At 40.6% G+C, this 21,057-nt stretch overlaps 1 protein-coding gene across 4 annotated transcripts in view; it reads right to left on the bottom strand.

The window, feature by feature from the left end:
• Arhgap15 (Rho GTPase activating protein 15) overlaps positions 1–21,057 on the bottom strand; it is a 597,306-nt gene that overhangs the window by 50,549 nt on the left and 525,700 nt on the right. For all 4 annotated transcript variants that reach the window (XM_048426324.3, XM_085681198.2, XM_048426325.3 and 1 more), the window contains one exon: positions 9,356–9,461. In XM_048426324.3, coding sequence (XP_048282281.2) covers positions 9,356–9,461 — 106 coding nt within the window. The remainder of the gene's footprint in view (positions 1–9,355; positions 9,462–21,057) is intronic.

Raw genomic sequence — 21,057 nt, 5'->3', positions numbered from 1 at the left:
GGGGGAATCTCACCCAGCTTCAAGAGACACAGTCATGCAGAAGACAGGGACAGGCAGGAAGCAGTTGGTATTAAGGCTGTCCTGGAATTCTTGTGGGCAAAGTGGAGGAAAACAAATTCAGTAAGGATGAAAGAGAATGAACTCATTTCTCAGAATTAAAGGTGAACCGAAAGAAATTGGCAGCTGTCTGGACTTGCCAGCCAGGGAGGCCATGGTGTCAGATACACGTGACAGATCCAGAGACAAGGCAACACTCCCTAAACAGCTCCCAGGAAGGGCTTGCCAGGAAGCCAGATGCCGCTTCTGGAAGACTGTCTTCCGTGGCTGGGCATCTGGGTTCAGCGCTTTCCATTTACAGAGGAGAAAGGTGGTGGCAAGTGGCAGCCCGTCGCTGCCCTTCCAAAAAGTGCTGTTTATAAGTGTGAGAAACGCACACCGCGGCATCAGGGGATTTTGACACGGCGCTTGTTTTCAAAGACACCGTTGAAGGATGCAGCACCCCCCTGGCTTTGCAGACAGAAAGCAACACAGCAAGAGAAAGGAGGGAGGAAGAACAAGAAGACTGTCACAGTTCTGCTGAGGCTCCTGTGACCATCAGGGCGTTCTCATCTCTTACGGTGCCTTAGGGGGTTTTATCTGAGTGACTGGGGTGATACATGGTCACAATTAGGGGAACTGAATGAAGGACAGTGCCTCTCCAGGCTGTATCCCCGGCATGTTCTTCTGCCCCGGGGAAACACGGTTGAGTATTGGTGTTGGCAGGAGAGCGCAGTGTGCGCTGGGAGACTGGAAAAAGGTGACTTGAGGTCTGGGTGATTTTTTTTTCTCCTTCCACTTTGAAGTTTACTGTCTTTGATGCGCAGCATTACACAAACCCCATTTGTTTATCCGACAAAAGAGAGAGCAAGCTTTGTAATTAGGAGTCTTTATTCTTTCATTCATGCCTTGCTTTTATTCATATTTTCTTTCTCACCCCCAATCTCTCTTTTCTCTCTCCCTCTCTCCCTCTTTTATTCTCCCCTTTCTTCACCTGATACTTAATATTTGACAATAGTATGAAGTCTTTTGAAATTGAAAAGCGTGATCCATAGCGAAGTTGGGATTGATACAACAGGAGCTGGGACTGACAAATTCCCTCACGTGAGTGACCTTGGAATACTCTGTCCTAAAAGACCTGTCACCATCAAATCTCTTGCCTCCAGGATCAGGGGACTCTGGAAGAGGAGGTGGGAAGAGCGTAAGAGCCAAAAGGGATGGAGGACACCAAGGACCCAAGGCCTCTGGACACAGTGGGAGCGGCACACCTATGCACTCACGGAGCCTGAGGCAGTATGCCCAGGGCTTGCACCAGATGTGGTCCGAGAGCTGAAGGAAGACGTGGGCACATGGCCCCCATCCCTAAGTCAGGAGCTATCTCCAATTGGTAACCACTTGCAAAGGAAAAATTAGTTTTCCCTAAGAAAACAAACCTCTCTTAAGGGCAGGCCCCCAGCCCAGCAATTGACACAAACGGAAATGAACTTGAAGGCATCTGTGGAGATTATTGTCTCATTACGGTTAGTCAGGGAGATTTTTTTCCCTCCCACCTTACAGGTTGCTTGTGTGTGTATTATGACCTATCGTTTGGTGTTCTCATGGGATTCCTGTGTGTGTGAACACGTGCTTTTTCTTTGACTTTTTCCTGTCTGGTTACATTTTCATATTCAAGTTTGTTCTGGATTTGTGTTAACTTATTTTATTATTATTCCTTAGATGCGTAGTTATTTTCTAATGGAGAGAGAAAGGGCGTGGATCTGGATGGGAAGGGGAGGGAGGGAGGACCTGGAAGGAGTAGAGGGGAGAAACCATAATCAGAATATACTGTATAAAGAAAGATCTGACAAAAGGAAAATATTCTCTTAAGGAGCTGCATTCCTTAATCCTGGGGTCAACCCTTTCATGGCAGAAGGGGTCAATTTTTGTTTTTAATTACTATTGTCACCAACATTTTCAAGAGGCTGAGTTACAGAATATCTCCCTCCTGCTCGCTCAATGCTGTGTTTATTTATCGGACATGCGAGGTGAAGATAAGAACAGTATCTGCTCACGGCTAGAAATCTACCCAACGGTCTGCTATCATGAAAACTTTCTGTTTCGTTTATTTTTTTATTTATTTTAAGCTTTTGTGCATCCTTTTTTTTCATTGAGCTTTTTCTAGCCCTCTTTTAAGGAACTAGTAGACTTACACACGACATATAATACCTCTGCTTCTGCCACACTTTCTTTCTGTAACATGCTTGATGGTCTCCAAGAGCTTCTACGGCCGTGTTTCCGTGAGACGTTCCGAGGCTGCTGCTGTCAGCGCACCCCTTGGGGTTATGTGTGGCCCTGTGTCATTGCCTTCTTCAAAGTGACGCTTCCCAAACTTATCGAAAGACCTAGTGGTTCTACTGTACTACATTCTGCTAGTGGATTATAAACGGTGACCAAATCACACGATGCCCTAACTTCCGGCCCTCCAGTGCATCCGCTTTGTTTCTTTACCCTGCTGAGTTACAGGCATTGCCCTGCAGCTAGTTTAAGGCCTGGGAGCCCTCCTGGAAGTCACACTACTCATGCGCTTGGGGACAGGTGCTATGGGCTGTGCTTCCTCGGGGCTCTCGGAGCTGACCTGCCCTGTTCTCCTAACTTTATCCTGTTTTGGCCATCTAACTCCTCGTATCTCAGACTGTTTCACCTCTTCTCTGCTTAGACCTTCCTATGCAAGCCTTTTGCTTTACTTCCGTACCGGGAGTACTTCCACAGTTGACCCGAAATTCAAACTCCTTTATAATACTAGGGCTTTCTTGACAATTTATCTTATCTACAACATTCTGAGTTTACATTTTTTTATTTCTATTTGCAATTCATAAGTCTGTTTATCCTGGAGGACATTTTTCCCCCTCACATTGTGGCCCTCCATGCCCTGGTACACAGTACAGTTTGCAATTTGTGCTCACAAGTTCCACGTTAGAGGAATCAATAACCGCTGATTAAAACTGTTGAACTGTTTTTACATTTTACTGAGCATGTATAGAGTAATCTTCTTGTCATTATTTCCTAAATAGTAACAAATAGCAATTATTTCACATTATTACATTATATTAGGTGTTATGAATAATCCAGAGAGATTTAAACTCATGTTTAGAAGGATACCATTGGTTACGTACAAATAGTATCTCATTTTATATAAGAAACTTGATCATTTTTAGCTTTTGTACAGTGCCTACCAAATGGATAGATCCACTTACAGCTAGTCTGTGTCATGGATTCTGAGGGTGTTCTTTTGAGGTTTCTAAGCTAAATTTCCCTCTTGCTTGGTGTTTCATGCCTTGAATTCGGTGGACAGACACTTATTCTTCTAGGAATAAGTGCATTAGATATTGTTCAACTCGCTGGGATTATTTAATTCCTGGCATTGTAGAACGAAAATTTTCCAGGAAACATATAAACAGCAAGTGTGTGCTTCAATAAACTGTTATTGACAAGAACAGGGAGCAGGATAGATCTTGTCTAAGCTTGAGAACTTGTCAATCTACTAGTTCCTTTAGGCCCTAGAAGCTAAACGACACTCATTGAAAGCTTATAAAGGAGTTGGAAGATAGGGTGTTACAATTGACAAACAAATAAGTAAGAATTTATTTCACATATTTCAAACAGGAATAAAAGGAACATTCAGGATAACTTTTTCTCAATGGTGTAATGCTTCTAAGGGCTGAGATTGGGGCTGTAACTATTTTTCTATTCCAAGTTTCAAATTCCCAGTTCTTTCCTTTATTTAGGACAAGTCCAAGAATCGCGATGAAGAAGAATACGGCTAAAATTTTTATTTCTCAGAGGCCAGTATCTCTGTGGGGTGAACCTTGGTTCACAACAGAAGACAGCCATAAAAGGGGCAGAACAAATGTAAATTTTCTGTTTTCTATACTTTATTGAGAAGCAAAGTCTAAAGATCCCCAGAAATCATTTTGCTCCTGCCTTGAATGTTTATCTCCCAAAGCCTTCTTCTAGGAGAAGGGTACAACATAGGAAGGGTAATTGCACCTTGGTCCCCAGGTAACAAATCTTATAAATTCTTTGCTAAGATGTCTCCTCCTAAGTTGATGACATTTTAATAATCCCTATGGGAAGTTGAAAACTGTTGATTCATCTCACAATCTAAATAATTAGTTTTAATGCTCAGACCAGCTTCTCCCACAAGAGTCCAGCTGAGGAGTTTCATGCTCATTGGAAGCACATTAGCTCTTCCAAATGGCGGCCATTTCACACACACAGGCAAGGAAGCCACCATGTTTCTTATTCCAAGCAACTTGCTACCCTTGTCCCTGAAGAAAAGAAAAAGACAGAGGGAAAGGGAGGGATGGATGGATAAATGGAAGAAGAGGGAGAAGGAAAGAGGGAGAGGGAGAGAGAATAACAGTTTGTACACGTTCCTCATTTTCCAGGAAAAATACCCATAGCCTGCAAATCTTTGGCTATCAGGTGTTGTGGTTGGGTGGAAGACCAAAGTGTACAGAAAGAGAGTGCAGTTCCAGGAGACAGCACAGAAAAACACGTCCTGTTCCAAAGCACAGGAGACCAGAGCAGTCTGACGCCTGCATGGGCAGAAGTGAGTCACACCCGCGATGTTCCTGAGGACCAGACGGAAGAGAGAAGGAGGTCCCTGGTTTTGAAGTACATGTTTATCCGTATCTAACCTCCACTGGGGATCAGAAATGCCCACAGTGCCATTGTAAAGAACTGGTGGACACATTGTTTCCTCGATGGTTTCCACACCCAACCCTCCTACTTCTAGGTCATCATCATTTACGTTGCCGCAGATAGGCTTTTGCAGAATATTTCATTTAATATCCATAAAGACCACAATGACTTTGAATATCAGTTCTCTCTCACAAAGTAGCCACAGCTCCACAGTTGCTCCTTTTAACACGGCATTCAACTGGCATGCTTCCCTGAGATCTGCCTGTTCGCTGAAAACGTTTATTTTTTTTTTTCACTTTGGAAATCTATGAACTATTTTCTAAGAGTCAATGCAAAAGGGAAGATTTTAAAACTCTCCTTTTAATCTAGTTTATAATGTGCAAATCTCCCCCAAGAAAACTTATTTGCATCTAAAAGTTAGCAGCAATTATATTCTTGTAAGGATATTTTAAAGAAATGCTTGAATTCTATTCTTTCTTTCTTTCTTATTCATTCATTCATTCATTCATTCATTCATTCAGCTGGAGATTAACTCAGGGTCTTAGGTAGGATCCTCCAGTACTGGAATTTATTGTTAAAAATACCCATTTCTGAGAAATTTTTACTTTTCCTGCATAATGTGTACCTAGGTGAGAATTAAATGTCCCACCCCCCCCCAAAAAAAAAAATTCAGAGATTACTTTTGATTTCCTAAATGCAAGCCGCAAAGTAAATCTGGCTAAATATTTTAATTTTGCCCTACTCCAAAGCTCATTTCCTTTGTTCCCTTAAGATTTGGATAAATTATTTCTGGTACCCAAGTCTAACTATGCTACCACAGGTCTCTGGGAGTCTCTTTCCTGCTCTCTCTGCCGTCAGACATGCCGTCGTGAGCTGATTCTCCTACACGAGGATTACCGTGCAGCTGTGCGCTGCACATACATTTGTGATTCTCTGCTTCTCCCTTCCTTCCTTTAATTGGCTCACACCCCAACTGCTACTCCCTAAGAAACAGGCCACTTTCCTACAACTTTCACCCCGTTGGCTTTATCTTTGGTCACCTATGACATATTTTACAGAGAGAGCACTTGGTTCTTACATGGTCACTCGGAAGGTATCATAGGACCTTCCTGGTCCAAGCACTATAATGTCAACTCATGAAAGTGGCCACTAATACATTTTCTGACTGATAGTGTTTTCAGATTGCTGTTCATTCTGAATTTTTTGTCTCTGGCTCTGACAGTAGGCATTGGCCCTGAACTGAAGGTCTTTAGATAAAGCATCCACATCATTTTTACCTCACTTATTTCTGTATCCTAGAAATATGCAGTTCTCTATGGGGAAAAGAAGCCTGAAATTGCAATGCTGCCTAATCGTGAAAACTGTTTCTAATACTATTTAGGAAGACATTCTTCCCTTTATTTTGCAAGAGCAGACAGAGAATAGGATTTGCCCTTGAGTTCAATTAGAATAGGATAGTCGGAGCATAGGATTTGACCCTGAGTTCAATTATGAATGAGGACTTTGGACCCTAATACTACTGAGCCTATGCAGTCATTAAATAACATTATGCTTAGTATAATCACAATCCTGTAAAAGTTCTGGCTTTTATGGGAAGATTTCCCTCCACCTTCTAGTCCAGCTGTGCTGTAGCAAGTTTTCCCAGTTGGTAGCTTCTCTGCTTTGAGGGCAGTGTTTAACTCACAGCTCTGAAAACATAGTTCTGCTTCGCTGACTGTAGAGTATAGAGGTCAAGTGGAATTTTGGCACATTATAATGATTCCTCCCCTTCACTAAACAAACTTTAGTACACACACACATATTTTGTATTAAACACTCCACACAAGTATGGATGGTATATTCACTGAAGGACTACCAAATGCATCAAGAATAAAGAAAACATCCTAATGATTCTTTCAAACACGAATATATTTAAGCTTAAGTTAAACAATCTTTCTATTTAGTCTTCTCAGACTTTGATGACATACCACAACTGGCTGTTTATCAAAAACTTAGAAAAATGCTTAGCAAGATATAATTGTGTACACACATTTATGCATAATTAAACTCAGTTTATAACTTGGTACTGGATGGAATATGGCCACACCACCCAAGAAAGGTTGGCGGATGATAAATAACACATTTTCCTCCCCCATAAAGATAAATCTCAAGATGTGAATGCTTTGAGGTAACAGAAGAATCTGATCTCAAAATCTTAGTTTAAAATATCTATTTCCAGCTTTACTGAACTAAACAAAAGATCTAACTAAGTTAGAAAATCCATTTAGATATCAGAAGCATGCTTTTATAGGAACTGCATCTCTGTGCCTCAGCACATAGATTCTGTGTGTTTTGGAGGGATGTTTTATAGCCAATTTTTAGTTTCTTTATTTTATTTTTTTAAAAATTCTACTATTCATCTTATTCATATTTTTCTTTCCGTCAAAAAAAGAGAAATATCTAAGACTAAGCAATGGCTATTTCTCAAGAACACTAAGACTGGATTTATTTTAGTACTAAATAATGTAATTTTGATTTACCTTTCAACTTTGTCCATCAAGATTTAATAGGAACTCTAGCTTTTAACTGAAATTTGAAAACCCCTTCCATGCTAGGTAAAAATCTTGAGAGGAAAATAATAACATATCAGGAATTCTTAGTCTTGTGTCAGATGTTTTATGCATATTCTTATTTAATTCTCATAACTATAAGATATGACATATTATTTAATCTAGCTGTAGATGTCTGAGACCATACCTGAGACAATGTATAGACCAAAGATTTGGCTTTAAGTCTCCTTTTTCTATTCATTTAAGAGCCAAGATCTTTTCCTATTCTATCCTGCATCCTAGCTATGAAAGATGCTCAGAACTTTGAGAGAACAACTAACATGATGCATTAGGTTCTTAAATGTTCTCTAAAGCAAGTACTGCTTTAGGAAGCTAAGACATAGTGAAACCTGGGAGTGTTATCCTTAGAATGATAAGACAGATCTACTTAACGAAGTAGAAGGCAGCACATGGGTTGTAAACAGTTGAAGAATAATGTGTGCAGGACTCTACTATAGCACCAGAAGAAACATACACGCATATGTTTGCATGTGCTCAGAAAGAGGTCTGAGAGGACCCGTGAAAGAGGTTAGCTACTTCTGCTCAGCAAGCTAAGAGTGATGGGGGAGGGGGGAGCAGGGACAAATGTGACTTTTTAATGTATATTCATCACTGCTGCTTACATATTTTACATGCAGTTGCATAGATTGCGTTCACAATTGAAAATGATTGAATGAATGAGTTGAATAGTTTTCTGGCATTATTCAGGTGATTAAGCAACTTTAATCTCACAAAGCACAACTGTAGTTTTGGTTCACTGCTCGGTGAGCAGTGTGGTGATGCTACGCATGTAGAGAGCTCAGGCGTCACCAAGTGTATCACACTGGGCCTTATTGAATATCAACAGAAGACAATAGCTGTTATTTCAGATGCTGCATGGCCCAAACAGAGCTTTCAAGCCTGCTCTTCCCATTCCTCTACCAGGTTTGCCCATTGGTATGTATGGCACTATCATTTCTCGGCTTGCCTAAGCAGAAACCCGAAGGGGCAGCCATGGTCTCTCCTTCCTTTCTACACTATGCCACGAACAACAGCACGCTCAACTTGACCCACTTGTAAGATTTCTTGACTCATTTCTCTCCAACGCAGTGGTTCTCAGTCTTCCTAATGCTGCAACCCTTTAATCCAGTGCCTCATGTTGTGGCGACCGCCCCCAATCATAAAATTATTTTCGCTGCTACATCATAACTGTAATTTTGCTACTGTTATGAATCATAACGTAAATATCTGCATTTTCTGATGGCCTTAGGCGACCCCTGTGAAAAGGTTTTTGATCCCTAAAGGGTCGCGATCCATGGATTGAGAACATGGCTCTAAGGTCTTCTTCCAGTCACCTCTGTCTCCGGCCTAGGCTTCTAGAGATCCTTGTGGTATTCCTGCCTTCATAATTGTTCTCCATTCTCTGCTTGGCAGTCAGAGAAACCTTGTACTCCCTCAGCTAAGCCTCTTCAGTGGCTTCTCGTATTTAACACGGAAATGTGAGACTTCTGCTTTCAAGTCTACGTTCCTTACCCACTTGGTGCTGGCCTTTCCTGTCTGCTTTCTGTTTTTCATGGGTATCAAGAACATTTGGGCCTCTGGATATTTTTATTTGCCTTCCTTTTCCTGGACCACTCCTCTCCAGCTGACTACCTAACCAGTGCCTTGACAAAGTGGAATGCAGAGAGCATAAGTTATGTAAGTTTGGTTATTAGATTTGGTACATGGTAGAGCTGTACTCCAATGTCTGTCTGAATTGTTTCATGTTTTGCCCATGATTTTAGGTAGCAAAAGTCAACGTGAACCATCATGGGCCCTGGCCATGTTTCTAACAGTCAGTCAGCAAACATTTTCATGCTTAAAAAAATGCAAAAAAAAATAGAAGCCTTCAAAAGTTCCCTTTTCAGGTTTCTCTTCCTATCTTGAGTATATTTTTAGGCTCCTCAGGAAGACTGAGGTCAGGTCAAGATCTCTGATGGACGCATTGGGGAACCTTTGTCTTAGAGATACAAGGTCAAATGTTCTCCATGTCAGTAACAACTATAATACAACTATAATGCATAACTTACTTAGTCAGATGTCCAAAGAGAATTTTCATGGTGTCATGATTTGGTGGAGGGAGATCTTTTACCAGAGACTTTATAGCTTCAATTCTTGCATTATGATCTTGTTTTTCTGAAACAAAATTGGAAAGAAAGATAAGAAAAGATAGATATTCCACTGGCATATGAAAGGGTTTGTGAGGAGACTTTTTGGACTATGACCTAGCAACAGTACTGATCATTAGCTCCCGACTCTCTTGTAGTAAGCTTCTTGATTTGATGATAAATTAGACTATAAGTACATCAAAACAGTAACAGGGTGACTTTGGTATAATCCTTCTGTTGAGATTAGATATTGAATTACTTTTTTATATTTTTATTTGCAAGGCATGGGGTGAATAATACTTTCCAAGACATTCATGGCCTCTAATCCTTGGTAAGAGAGTCTTTGAAGGTGTGATCAGGTTAGGAATTGACACAGGGAGGCCTTTCTGGAATGTGACCTCTCAGGTCCATATCACAGGCGGTCGAGGGGACGAGAGCTAGCTAGAAGGTAATATGGCAGTGAGAACATAGAAGGGGTGTCTGATGCAGGAGAAGCTGCCTATTGCTGGAAAAGACAAAGACGCAGAACCTGGTGGGGAAACAGACCTATTGATATCTAGAGTTATATCTGGTGAGGCTGATGGCAGATGTCTAACCCTTAGGATTGTAAGAAAGCGAGTTCATGTTCTCTGAAGTCACAGGTTGGCATAAGGACACACAATGTGATTTAATTATAAACACGCTGCAATTATTTTAAATGTTCCTCTGTGGTTTTGATTTTGTGGGGGGATACTTTTGAAGGAGCAGAAAATATATTTTTAATAACATCTGTGTTTCTTAACCTCATATATTTCATTTTTGCTGATAAAACAAGAACACTACAAATCTCTCAAAAGTCAGGAAGTAGTTGTTCAAAAGTGTGTGCCCCATTGATTGCTTCCCTCATGCTGTTCTTGTCAGAGAGAGGTGGTGCGTGGAAAATGAATCTAGCTCCTTCGTAAAAGTATTGCTGTAGCCACGGCCTTCCAGGGTAGAGGTGTAAGTATCTACCTTCTTCAGCACTTCCTTCATACTGAACTGGGTGTCTCCCTGGCTCATAAGCTCTCTCTCTCACATCCAACACATGATCCTCAGAACTCCAAAGACTTCTTTTCTGGACTCACGATGTATGGGAAAGTAGTGTATGATATGCACACCCACACAGTAGCCATTTTCTTTCTTCCTTAGCATGATAATATCAATGTGCACAGGAAGGTAACATGTCTGTCTGGTCAACCGGTCCCTTTCTCAACCTCCTCTGTAGCTGGGGTGGCCATATGGCCAGTCAGAGCCAAAGTTATGTGGGAGTTCTGAAAAGTTTAGAATGCAGATGGAAGTCTTCACTGTGAGGATGAGCTTAGGAACTGAGGCTGTGAACACGGAACACGTGTTAGGAGGAATGGTTCGGTGGAGCAGCAAGACCTGGGTTTCTTTGATATATAAAAATGAACTCTCGTGTACCTTTTGCAGATGGGTCACTGATATCAAGGCAAATTGTTCCTATAAAGATGTCCTTCCAAAACCCTAATACTTAATCTCTTGCTAATAGATACATGGATTTTATACAGTAGGCTAACGAAGAGTCAGTTCAGAAGCTGGCAGTTTTCTTATGTTTCTTATAAAAGAAACATTTTATAAGGCATTATAAGAGAATGTCCTGCTGAAGACAGTACTTTCTAAAGTGGAGTGAAGGCCATCTTCCTAGTGGTACCCTACTTGAAAGCTCTACTTTTCCCTCTTAAAACCACAAAGGTCTATAAATAATGCTTCCCACAGTCAAAGCTTTCAGATTTACCATCATTCTTAATTTTAAGCGTTCCAATAGTATATGACATGGATCACTACCCAAAAAGGAAACAAAGAGGAAAAAGGAAGAGAAAAAGTAAGCAGTTACCGCATCTCTTTGTAGAGTGGCCCCTCTGTCATGTAATTGTAGGTGCTTCACAGAGCCCCTAGTGAATATGAGATCCCATACAATGAAGTCAAGAAAAACAGCAGGGAAATTGGCCTAGTTACCCGGGCAAAACTATCCAGGCATGCCCTATGCCTTGTAGTTAAGTTTGTATAGTCACCTGTGCAACACTTACAGCATTTCCACTGTACAAATGCCTTTCAATTCAACCCCCGCCCCCATCAAACTGCATTTTTCTCTGAAGCAAAGTGACTTCTCTACTGGTAGGTAATGGATTAAATGAGAAAGAAATGAATTAGTGAATGAAAGCCATGAGCATGGGTTAGGATGGATGGATCTTACTTTAAACTCTTTAATAGCCTCTTATAGCTGTACTGGATAGTTTTATGTCAACTTGGAGCAAGCGGAGGTCATCCGAGAGGAGGGACCCTCGACTGAGAAAATGCCTTCATTAAGACTGTGCTGTAGGCAAGCCTGTAGGGCATTTCTTAATTAGTGATTGATGCAGAGGGCCCAGCCCATTTTTGGCGATGCCATCCCTGAGTTGGGGATCCTGGGTTCTTTAAGAAAACAGGCTGACCAGGACAGGAGGATCAAGCCAAATAAGCAGCTCCCCTCCATGGCCTCTGCAGCAGCTCCCTGTTTGCGTTCTTGCTCTAACTTCCTTTGATGATGAATCGTGATGTAGAAGCAGCAGTCAACGAAACCCTTTCCTCCCCAGCCTTCTTTGGTCATTACAGCAATAGTAACCCTAACTAGGACATTAGCTTTGTGGCCATGGACACATTTCTTATTCTCTGACTAGCATCCAAAAGAGGATGGAATAGGCTATAGTATTCAACATACTTTGCACAAACAATAGTGAAACTAAGTACTCTATAAATGCTCATCTTCCAATCAAAACATTTTTGAGGTTCAGTTCACCCACTTATAGCACATAGCAATTATCTCTTTGCAGTAACCATTCAAATGTAGTTACTGTGTGTGTGTGTGTGTGTGTGTGTGTGTGTGTGTGTGTGCGTGTGGTGGGCGAGGCTATGTACACAAGTGAATGTTGATACTTGTAGAGTTCAGCAGAGTGCATCAAGCCCCCCAGAGCAGAAGTTACAGGCTGTCTTAGCCACCTAATAAGGATGCTGGGAAGTGAACTCTTATGCAGTACCACTGAGTCATCGCTCCACTCCTAGCTACTGATTCTTCAACTGTTTTGTCAGTTGGTTGATGTGCAACTGCTCTCCTAGCCAGGCATTAGGTAACATGCTAAATACTTTTGTAATGGCCTAAGAGACTGATATAATTGGAGGGTGGTTATATATAGGAAAGTTTATAGACTGTGGTGGTTTATGTCTATAAGAAACATTTTACATTAAAAGCATTTTTAAAAGAAGTTCCTTCTTTTCCTACTTTTGAGGAATCAGACAATTGGGTAGTTACGTGGATATTTGTGGCTAAGGTATACCAAGGAAAACATGTACAATGGACTAAAGAAGACTGAGATACGAACGAGGAACAATTCTTTTTCTCGACAACTGAGTCTGAACAAAATCTTTTCGGAGAACTATAAGAAAACAACGTTTTTCCCATTTAAATCAACACCACATAACTCTTTCATGGCATGTAAATAATATAAACTTGCCTAGGTGGGAAAGCATCTAAAAACACAGTGTAAGTATTAAAATTAAAATAACAACTTTTTTTAGTCAGACTTACGGTGTGTCATGCTAGGCGCTGGGATCACCTTCCATAAGCCAGGAGTGGTTCCTATGAACTACGACTCATTCACAGCTTACTAAGACCATGTCAACAGTCTTCAGTTGATTCCATGAACACACAAATGACAGGATTATCTGCCATTTCTCTCTTAGCATGTAGTTGCTCTTGCGTGTGAAGTACTCAAAATCTGAGACTATGGTGTTCTTTGACTCTCCCTATTTAACCTTAAGATTGTAGAAAGTAAAGGAACATTTTCTTTATGGAGACTTGAAGACCTCTTAGCAAAACTGTATGTTAAGAATCAGAAACTTTTTTTTTTAGAAATAGCTGTATTTTCTCCTTTGCTGCACTTAATTCTACTTTTGTTCCAGTGCCCCTGATTTTTAGATGCACTCTATGTTTTCAATCATCTTTATTTAGTCCCTCGCCTCCAGTTCCTGCTTCCAGTCTCTAAACTGGGAAGCTTCCACCGCACACAAGACATTTCTGCATTCATTTTCGCCACCCAACAGGGATTCTAAATAATTTCCTGTCAACTCTGGACTTGCTAGCCCATCTTCTCAAACTCCAACAAACTAGAGCAGTAAATCAGCTCTCTCAGATATATTTCTACGCTCTTGGAGGAGTCACATCTTTCGTGATGTGAAATAGATGTCAATGTTATGGTAAGAATGTGGCTTTATGGTCACCGTATTAATGGTTCTTAGGTCATTTTTTTAAAAAAAATACGATTTATGAAAGTAACATTTGCATTTATCTGCGCCAAAGGTTACTACTGAAACACATTTACAATCAAATGCTTTATAGAAAAGAGATAAGATAAAGTTATAGGATGATGGAAAGAGTATGGCCCAGTAAAGAACCTTGGGATGGATAACCTCCAGTCACTTTCTGGCCTTATCATCCATGGTCTTATTTTTCTTAACTTATTTATAGATGCATATTAAATCACATTTTGAAATAGAACCTGTTACATTATATAGGTCCAGAGAATGAAAAGTCTTGATTCTGCCAGTACATAATTCACATAAGTCTTATTTATCTGACTGTCTATAATTCTTAAAAGATAGTTATAACCCTGTGTGTTGAAGAGGTCACTGTGTACAGCTGTTCTTCTGAAGTGTATTCTGGAACATTAACATGTCTTGTATGAAAGCATTATATGGCGGGCTGTGTTTAGAGTATGGCAATCCTCTAGTTTCTGTTGACTTAGGCTTTTTGTGTTGGGGTCACTTCAGAATGTGGTGAGAGGCTGTCGCTTACAGCAATAAATATCATTAGGTAGCATCCCTTTCTTTTCAGGCTTTCCTACTGGTGAAACAAATCCTTTATAACACATTTTCAATGACAAATTTTAGATGAAGATGAGAAATTAACCGAACTATAACAATTGCTTGTTCAATATTTTAAAGCAACATACATTCACTTTAGGAAGAGACGCCGAAGCGGGAGGTTTAAACCTCACCTGCTTCAACCTTACACTGTAAGGAAGAGAAGTGGTTTAGCCTTGCGCAAACTGACGAACGTGGCTGAGAATTTCTCCTCTGATTTGCAGTGATGGGCAAATTGCTTATACTCTGGAAGGTTCTTAGTCTTTAAAACACAGCAAAATGTTTATAGATTGCAGATTTTCTATGGAATCAAATGTTTGACCACACGTTCATATATGTTAAGTGCTCATTGGGTAGGCTTCACTTGTATAAACTTTCTTAGATTGTTACCAGCTCTGAGACAGTAATCTCATTAGTCAAGATCCTGTCTAAAATCATACCAAGCCATCAATTTTACTATGTATTTATTTTTAATTTTTTTATATGGTATCCTTTAGTACTTTCTTAAAAACAGAAACAGGTCACAGAATATGATCGATCTATAATCGGAAAACATGCCCGCTATCAAAATTTATTTTGTTAAAATTCATAAGTAGAGTTCACGGAAGCAAAAGCACCATTGCAGTAAAGCACCGACCCATTACCATGGCCTGGAAATTGATTTCAGGTTGACAACTCTTACTTTTGTGAGATTCTGTGCTCCTTATAGACCCCTCAAGAATCCAGAAAAGCAAGGTCTTGTAGTTAATTTAAAGGAAGTCGCATTCTTGACATCTTCAGACACCTGGCAAATTTAGTTTGAAGTACTGATAAGCTGTGTTAAGCAGTTTAACTGGAACTGAATCCATGTGACGTAAGTAGGACTCTTCCCTTTTTTTAGCGGGCATCCCCGATAACTAGATCTGGCCAACTGATTTCCACAAATCACATAGATCTCCTTGTAGTTACTGTTTCACCTGGAAAATATCAGGGTATTGCCCATTTCTGAAATAAGCTAGTTTTTATAAAAAGAATTTAAACAATGAGAACTCTCTACCATCCGTCCATATTAAGGCCCAGAACACTCTAGCCAGGGCAATGTCGTAGGCCCATCCATTCATTCCTTACTTCAGGAAGCTGCTCACTGGCTGCGTCATTACCATATCTAGAGGCCATTTCTGGTCCTGATGCAGGAGGAGGGAGCCATTTAGTGCTATCTCCAGTCAAACTGACCAGGTAGATGCAGATGTTGAACACACACCTTCTTCTTACTTAAATTATGAAATACAACATTTCTTGGTTTATAGGGTGCTTCAGGAACCACAGATAACACAAAAGTGAAAATCATCATGCAATTAGAAGTCTTGCTAACGGGCGTCGTAAGATCAATCTCTGATCTGCCCTTTATTCCTCTCGGCAGTCAAGAGTCAGAAATTGTTAAGTAAATTTATCTTTTAAATAATTTATAGTGGGCTAAACATATGCATACATACAAATGAATAAAGTAATACTTAGCAGGGCAAATGTACAGTCCATGACTAGTACAAATCTGGTCTGTGTCAATTTCTGACCCAGAGAGTCAACAAAACACAATATGACATAACCGTTGTTTAAATATAAGGCATGTTAAAATATAGGTGTTGATGAACATTTTGTCTTTCTTCTTACTCAAGGAATTATCCAAGACAATTATGGAGGTAAAAAGGTTTCTGAGGTGTTAGTTTGCCTGGCGAAAAAAAAAATCAAAATAATTTAGAATTTCACAAATCAATGAGATTAAATTCTATTTAAATCCATTTTGGAAGGTCTTCATGATTATCACGATTAACTAATTTATGTATCTTTAAATATATTCATGGAAAGTAAATATACTTTCTTTTCTTCTTTCCTGGAATTGTATTGGTTATTCTGAGGCTCCCAGTGGACTGACCTTATGTGGGAAGAAAGTTTGGAGAACACTGACATTTAAGACTCTCAGTAACTTTTAAAGAGAATAATTATTCGGGGGTAACCAATTGTAGGATGATTATATTCCCTAAAATTCATCAACCTAAAATTGGCTCGTGTGTGTGTGTGTGTGTGTGTGTGTGTGTGTGTATGTACATGTGTGTGCATGTGTGTGAATGCCAGAGAACAACATCTGGTATCATTCTTAGGGTACTGTTCACTTCTTTGAGACAGGGTCTCTCTGGAGCTTGCCACTCAGACTAACCTGAGGGACTAGTGAAGCCCGGATATGCACCTCTACCGTCCTTCTCCCCAGAACTGGTGTTGGACATGTATACCACCAAGTTTGGTTTTTCACCTCGTGTGCTGAGTGTCAAACTCAGGTCCTTGCACTTTACTGAGTAAGCTGCACCTTAAACTTGCTCCCTTCATTTTCACAGCGATGCTTCTATGCAAATTGGAGCGCGAGGAGGCATCTGACCCTCCATCAGTGGTTTTTACAGGAAGAGCAGAAGTCTGCTAGAGATTTGTTGCTTTCAAAGTCATTTAGGGAGTATCATGGTGGCCAAGCACATTTCTGTAACTTACAAACGACACTAATTCATTCTTAGGGGAGAAGCTGTGCTGAGAAAACAAAACAAAACAAAACAGCTCACTAGTTTATTGCTTTAAAACTCAGGTCTATGTAATTTTTCTTTAAATTATGTTTATGTATATCTGGTTTTGTAAATATTTTTTTTAAAAAACGACTTGGCATTGTGAGTTGTTTGAACTCTTTCTCGTTGTAAACCAGTAACATTCCAAATAATTAAGAGGCTGTTTATATTAGTTGTTCTCTTTGTCCATTTCCATGAGAGTAGAAATCCAACTCTTCTAGGCTTGAGTTTTTCATACAAGTTTCTTACATTCTGGTTATTTCGATTGGTAGACAGAATAAACTTACAGGGATTTAAAGTCTCACATGAAATTGATAGACTCTATCTGAGAAAGAAAACACAATCCTAGAAACTCTCGTCTGTTTGGAGTTTAAAGATGCTTTTTAGGCAACACATATTTAATTTTATCTAGAACACTTGTGCTAAACAAAAGACCCCTGAAGATGACAGAATTCTTGGGACAGTAGCTTCCTTGTCAGTTTATTTGACCTGGACTCACAGCAATACTGAGAGCCGGGGGCAGCTCTGAAATAAACAAACAGCAAAATCCTTTAAGAAATGGGTTATAAAATCATTTATGATTCAGCGTCCCCCTCCCCTCCAAATCGAACAATCGGGAAAGAGGGAAAACAGGCAACATGTGGCAACTTTAGTCAGCATTTCTGAGCTGGGAATGATAAACACCTCTGCCTGCCCCGGCATTTATCAGGACTGAGACATTATTACCACGTACAGTCACAGCGTGGTTACTGTTATCATCGGAAGAAAGAACCAGCTAATCTTAATGGTTTGTAAAGCCGTTACCTGCGCTGGTCTGACATTTATCATGATCATTTTACCACATGGGTCCCTACATAGCAAAGGTCTTTTATCTGGAAGGGACATCACTATGAATTATTATTTGCAGCTAGGTAGAAAATTGTATGTTGTAGATACCTTTACTCATTATAAATCACATAGTCACATCCCACCATTTCACCCAGAAAGCTGCTGAGCCTAGGGTTTTTGCCACAGCTTGGTTTTTCTTTCCTTCTCTCTCTCTCTCTTTATAGTTTCTCAAAAACAGGATCTCTCTCTTTCTTTTTTTTTTTTATTAGCGTCTTAAACACTTTTTTGATGGCAGCATTTGTATGGTAACAACACGTAGAGACACAATTTATAATCAGAGGAATTTCTGGAGCCTTCTGTATAAAGACTGCGCAGGTGCATGAGGTGTGCAGTGACGGCAGGTGCTCAACTGCTTATTTGAAAGGATCCTTCCCTCAGCCTGGCTGGCCAGAGCATCCACATCCTATGCTTTGGATCTTAGCAAAGAATGCTCACCAGTAGGTCAGACAAAATTTCATATACTTAGCTTAAAATAAAGGATTTATGACCTTGTTTGCCCCCAAATACTTTGCTTGAAGAACAGGAGTAAAAGAGTTTTGTTTTGTTATATTGGAACTTTGAACGACTCTGGCTCGGTAGGCTAGAGTGGAGTTGAAGATTCTTCTAAACACTTCGTGCACGGAGCTGCTTAGATTTCGTCTCAAACTACCAACGACCTAATGAAATGCATGGACACAGAGTGTGGAGGAAATCAGACATGGAAGGTCTGATGTCTTAGAGCCGCAGGACTAACTCAGCAAAGGACTCTGCGTTAACCTAACAATGGAAAACTTCAGCGCACAGCCCAAGTTGTTTACCACGGGGAGAAACAAACAAACCCTCTCTTTTAAAAAGATTGAGGCAACTAATCTTCTGAAAGAGATATTTATATATTTTCTTCTTTCTCAAGTGTTCCATTAGGAATAAACACGCCAGAAATTCTGCACTTCCATAATGAAGAGGGAGGAGCCGTCTTTGCCATTTTACATTTAGGAAGAAATGTGCGGGAAGAATGTGACAATTTACGCAAATCAAGATTGTTTCAAATGGATCACAAACGGGACTTGGTGGGGTATTTTATACCAGCACGTGAAGCAGGCAGTAAATTTGAAAGGAGGATTTTCTCAATGGTCTAGTTCTGATGTGTTTTCCCATTTCTTTGTGTGTTTAAAAGTGGTTTGGATGTGGTGTTTAATATTGCTATGGCTCTTTTGCAAATGAGTTCTGGAGAAACATTCACACATGAAGGGAAGCTGGTGTGCCGCACTGCACAGCAGCTGCCGAGCACAAATAAAGTACCCGGATTTTAGGTTTGGATCAATCAAAAATAGACATATCATCCCCACTAAAAAACAAAACAAAACAAAACAAAACAAAATGTCACTTTTATTTTATTGCAATTTATTAGTTATTCTAAATGCTTATCGTTATCAAAAGTAGAGCCCTGTCCCATTGAAGAAGCCCAGTCTTCTTTATCAAAGCCTGAAACAATAGCAACTTAACTGGAGGGCATTGTTTTGTAGGAACAGGCAACACTTTGCCTGCGTTGCCACACTGGTCCCTGGTCCCGGAATCAAACAGATCTTATTGCGGATGTCCTCCAAAGTGATCTGTTTCTGTTTCAGAGATGGGTGGAGAGATCCGCTTGCTGAATCTGAGGCCCAGGAGAGGCAGTCATCCGTGAAGCCAACCTGTATGGCTTCATGAGCAGCTGCCCACAATTTGGTTCAATCTTCTAAAATTTCATTGTAAAATGGTGGCCTGATACGCCAGCGTATCGCTTTGCACCCGAATGAAAGAGTGAGTTATTCCCAACACAGGAACAAGCAACCAACACTCTCGCCTTCATTCTTTTATATTTCAGGATGGTGCTTTTGTTTGAATTTGCCACCATCTTGCCTCTCCCCCCACCCCACCCCCCCCCCACCCCCCGCATCCTGGGAGCATTTACAATAATTAGTGAGGAGCTTTGCTGCTTGGAATCTCCCCCCTTTCTGGGGAGCTGGGTGAATTGTTGAGTGCTAATGAAAGTCAGAGACTTCTAGCAGTGGCTGAGCCAGGCACCGCTCCGCAGACTGTGAGCTTCCCACTGTGCGGCAGTGCATGCTTCCCGCTGTTATGTTTACCATAGTTTTAATGTCTGTGAAAAAATTCCTGATGCAACCGAATTATGCTGTGCCCTTTTGTTTATACAACCCTACCCTTCCCTGGCCACTCGCTGCCCCTGTTTTAACAGATTCTGGTTGTGGCTGCCCCTGTCTCTAACAGAAAAGGGTCTCCTCAACTTTGTGGCCATCTTACCACTTCGGCTCTTACAGGAGACCAGCTGATTTGCAGCCTGGCTTAAAAAGCCTATCTAGAAAGAAGTTTTGGAGGAACACACACACACACACCACAACCCGCTTTTGAGGAACCTAGTACAGCCATCTTCTTCTTCAGTGCACTTGAATTTTATCCTAGGTAGTGTTAAAGCACCAAAGTCAGCTGGTGTTGGCAGTCGTAGCTTAAGATGCAAATGGTTTTGGTGAAATGTGCCGTGTCTTTAAAGAATTCTCTTAAAAAACCCCAAACTCACTGCAACTAAGTACTGTACTCTAAGACAAAAACAAGCCGACGGCAATTGGAGTTGTCCTTGCTTTAAAAATGGTTATCTCAAAAATGGCCATTCCCTTATATTGTAAATTGAATTCGCCAAGTGTGATGTACAAGGAAGTTTTTAATGAGGATGCATATAACTCTTCCAATCCATTACCAAGACTCAAAAGGACGATGCAACCCTTTCTATCAGACAGCGGAGAAATGGAATTAATAGCAAAAAAAAAAAAAAAAGCACTGGATAAAGTTTAACTTTAATGTTTCAAACTCCAGGTGCCAGAGTTTGAGGAAAATAACCAATAATAGCCATTTTTAACATATTTGATGGGACTGATTATGCAATGCGCAACTCTAAATGGCTTATAGCACATTGTAGCATGGTTCCATCCCATTGGCTACAGTAGGGTGCAGGCAGATGGATGGCAGTGACAGGGAGAGAAGTGCTTTTGCTTAGCCGTGCGTTAAGATGCCATCCAGAAGCTCTGTGCACTGCAGACACTTCATTAGGATGCCAGGGTAATGGTAAACTACCACTCAGAGTGACACCCCATTTCCCGCTTACTGAGCGCTCCAACCTCGGCAGATGTCAACAATCTCGCAGAGCCGCGGAGCAGACCTAACTTCCCAGTCACTTTGACTCCAATT

Source organism: Myodes glareolus, chromosome 21 (genome assembly GCF_982192425.1).
Source record: "Myodes glareolus chromosome 21, mMyoGla1.1, whole genome shotgun sequence".
Taxonomy (NCBI): Eukaryota; Metazoa; Chordata; class Mammalia; order Rodentia; family Cricetidae; genus Myodes; species Myodes glareolus.
The sequence above is the reverse complement of the archived record's forward strand: the minus strand, read 5'-3'. Positions and strand labels throughout refer to the sequence as shown.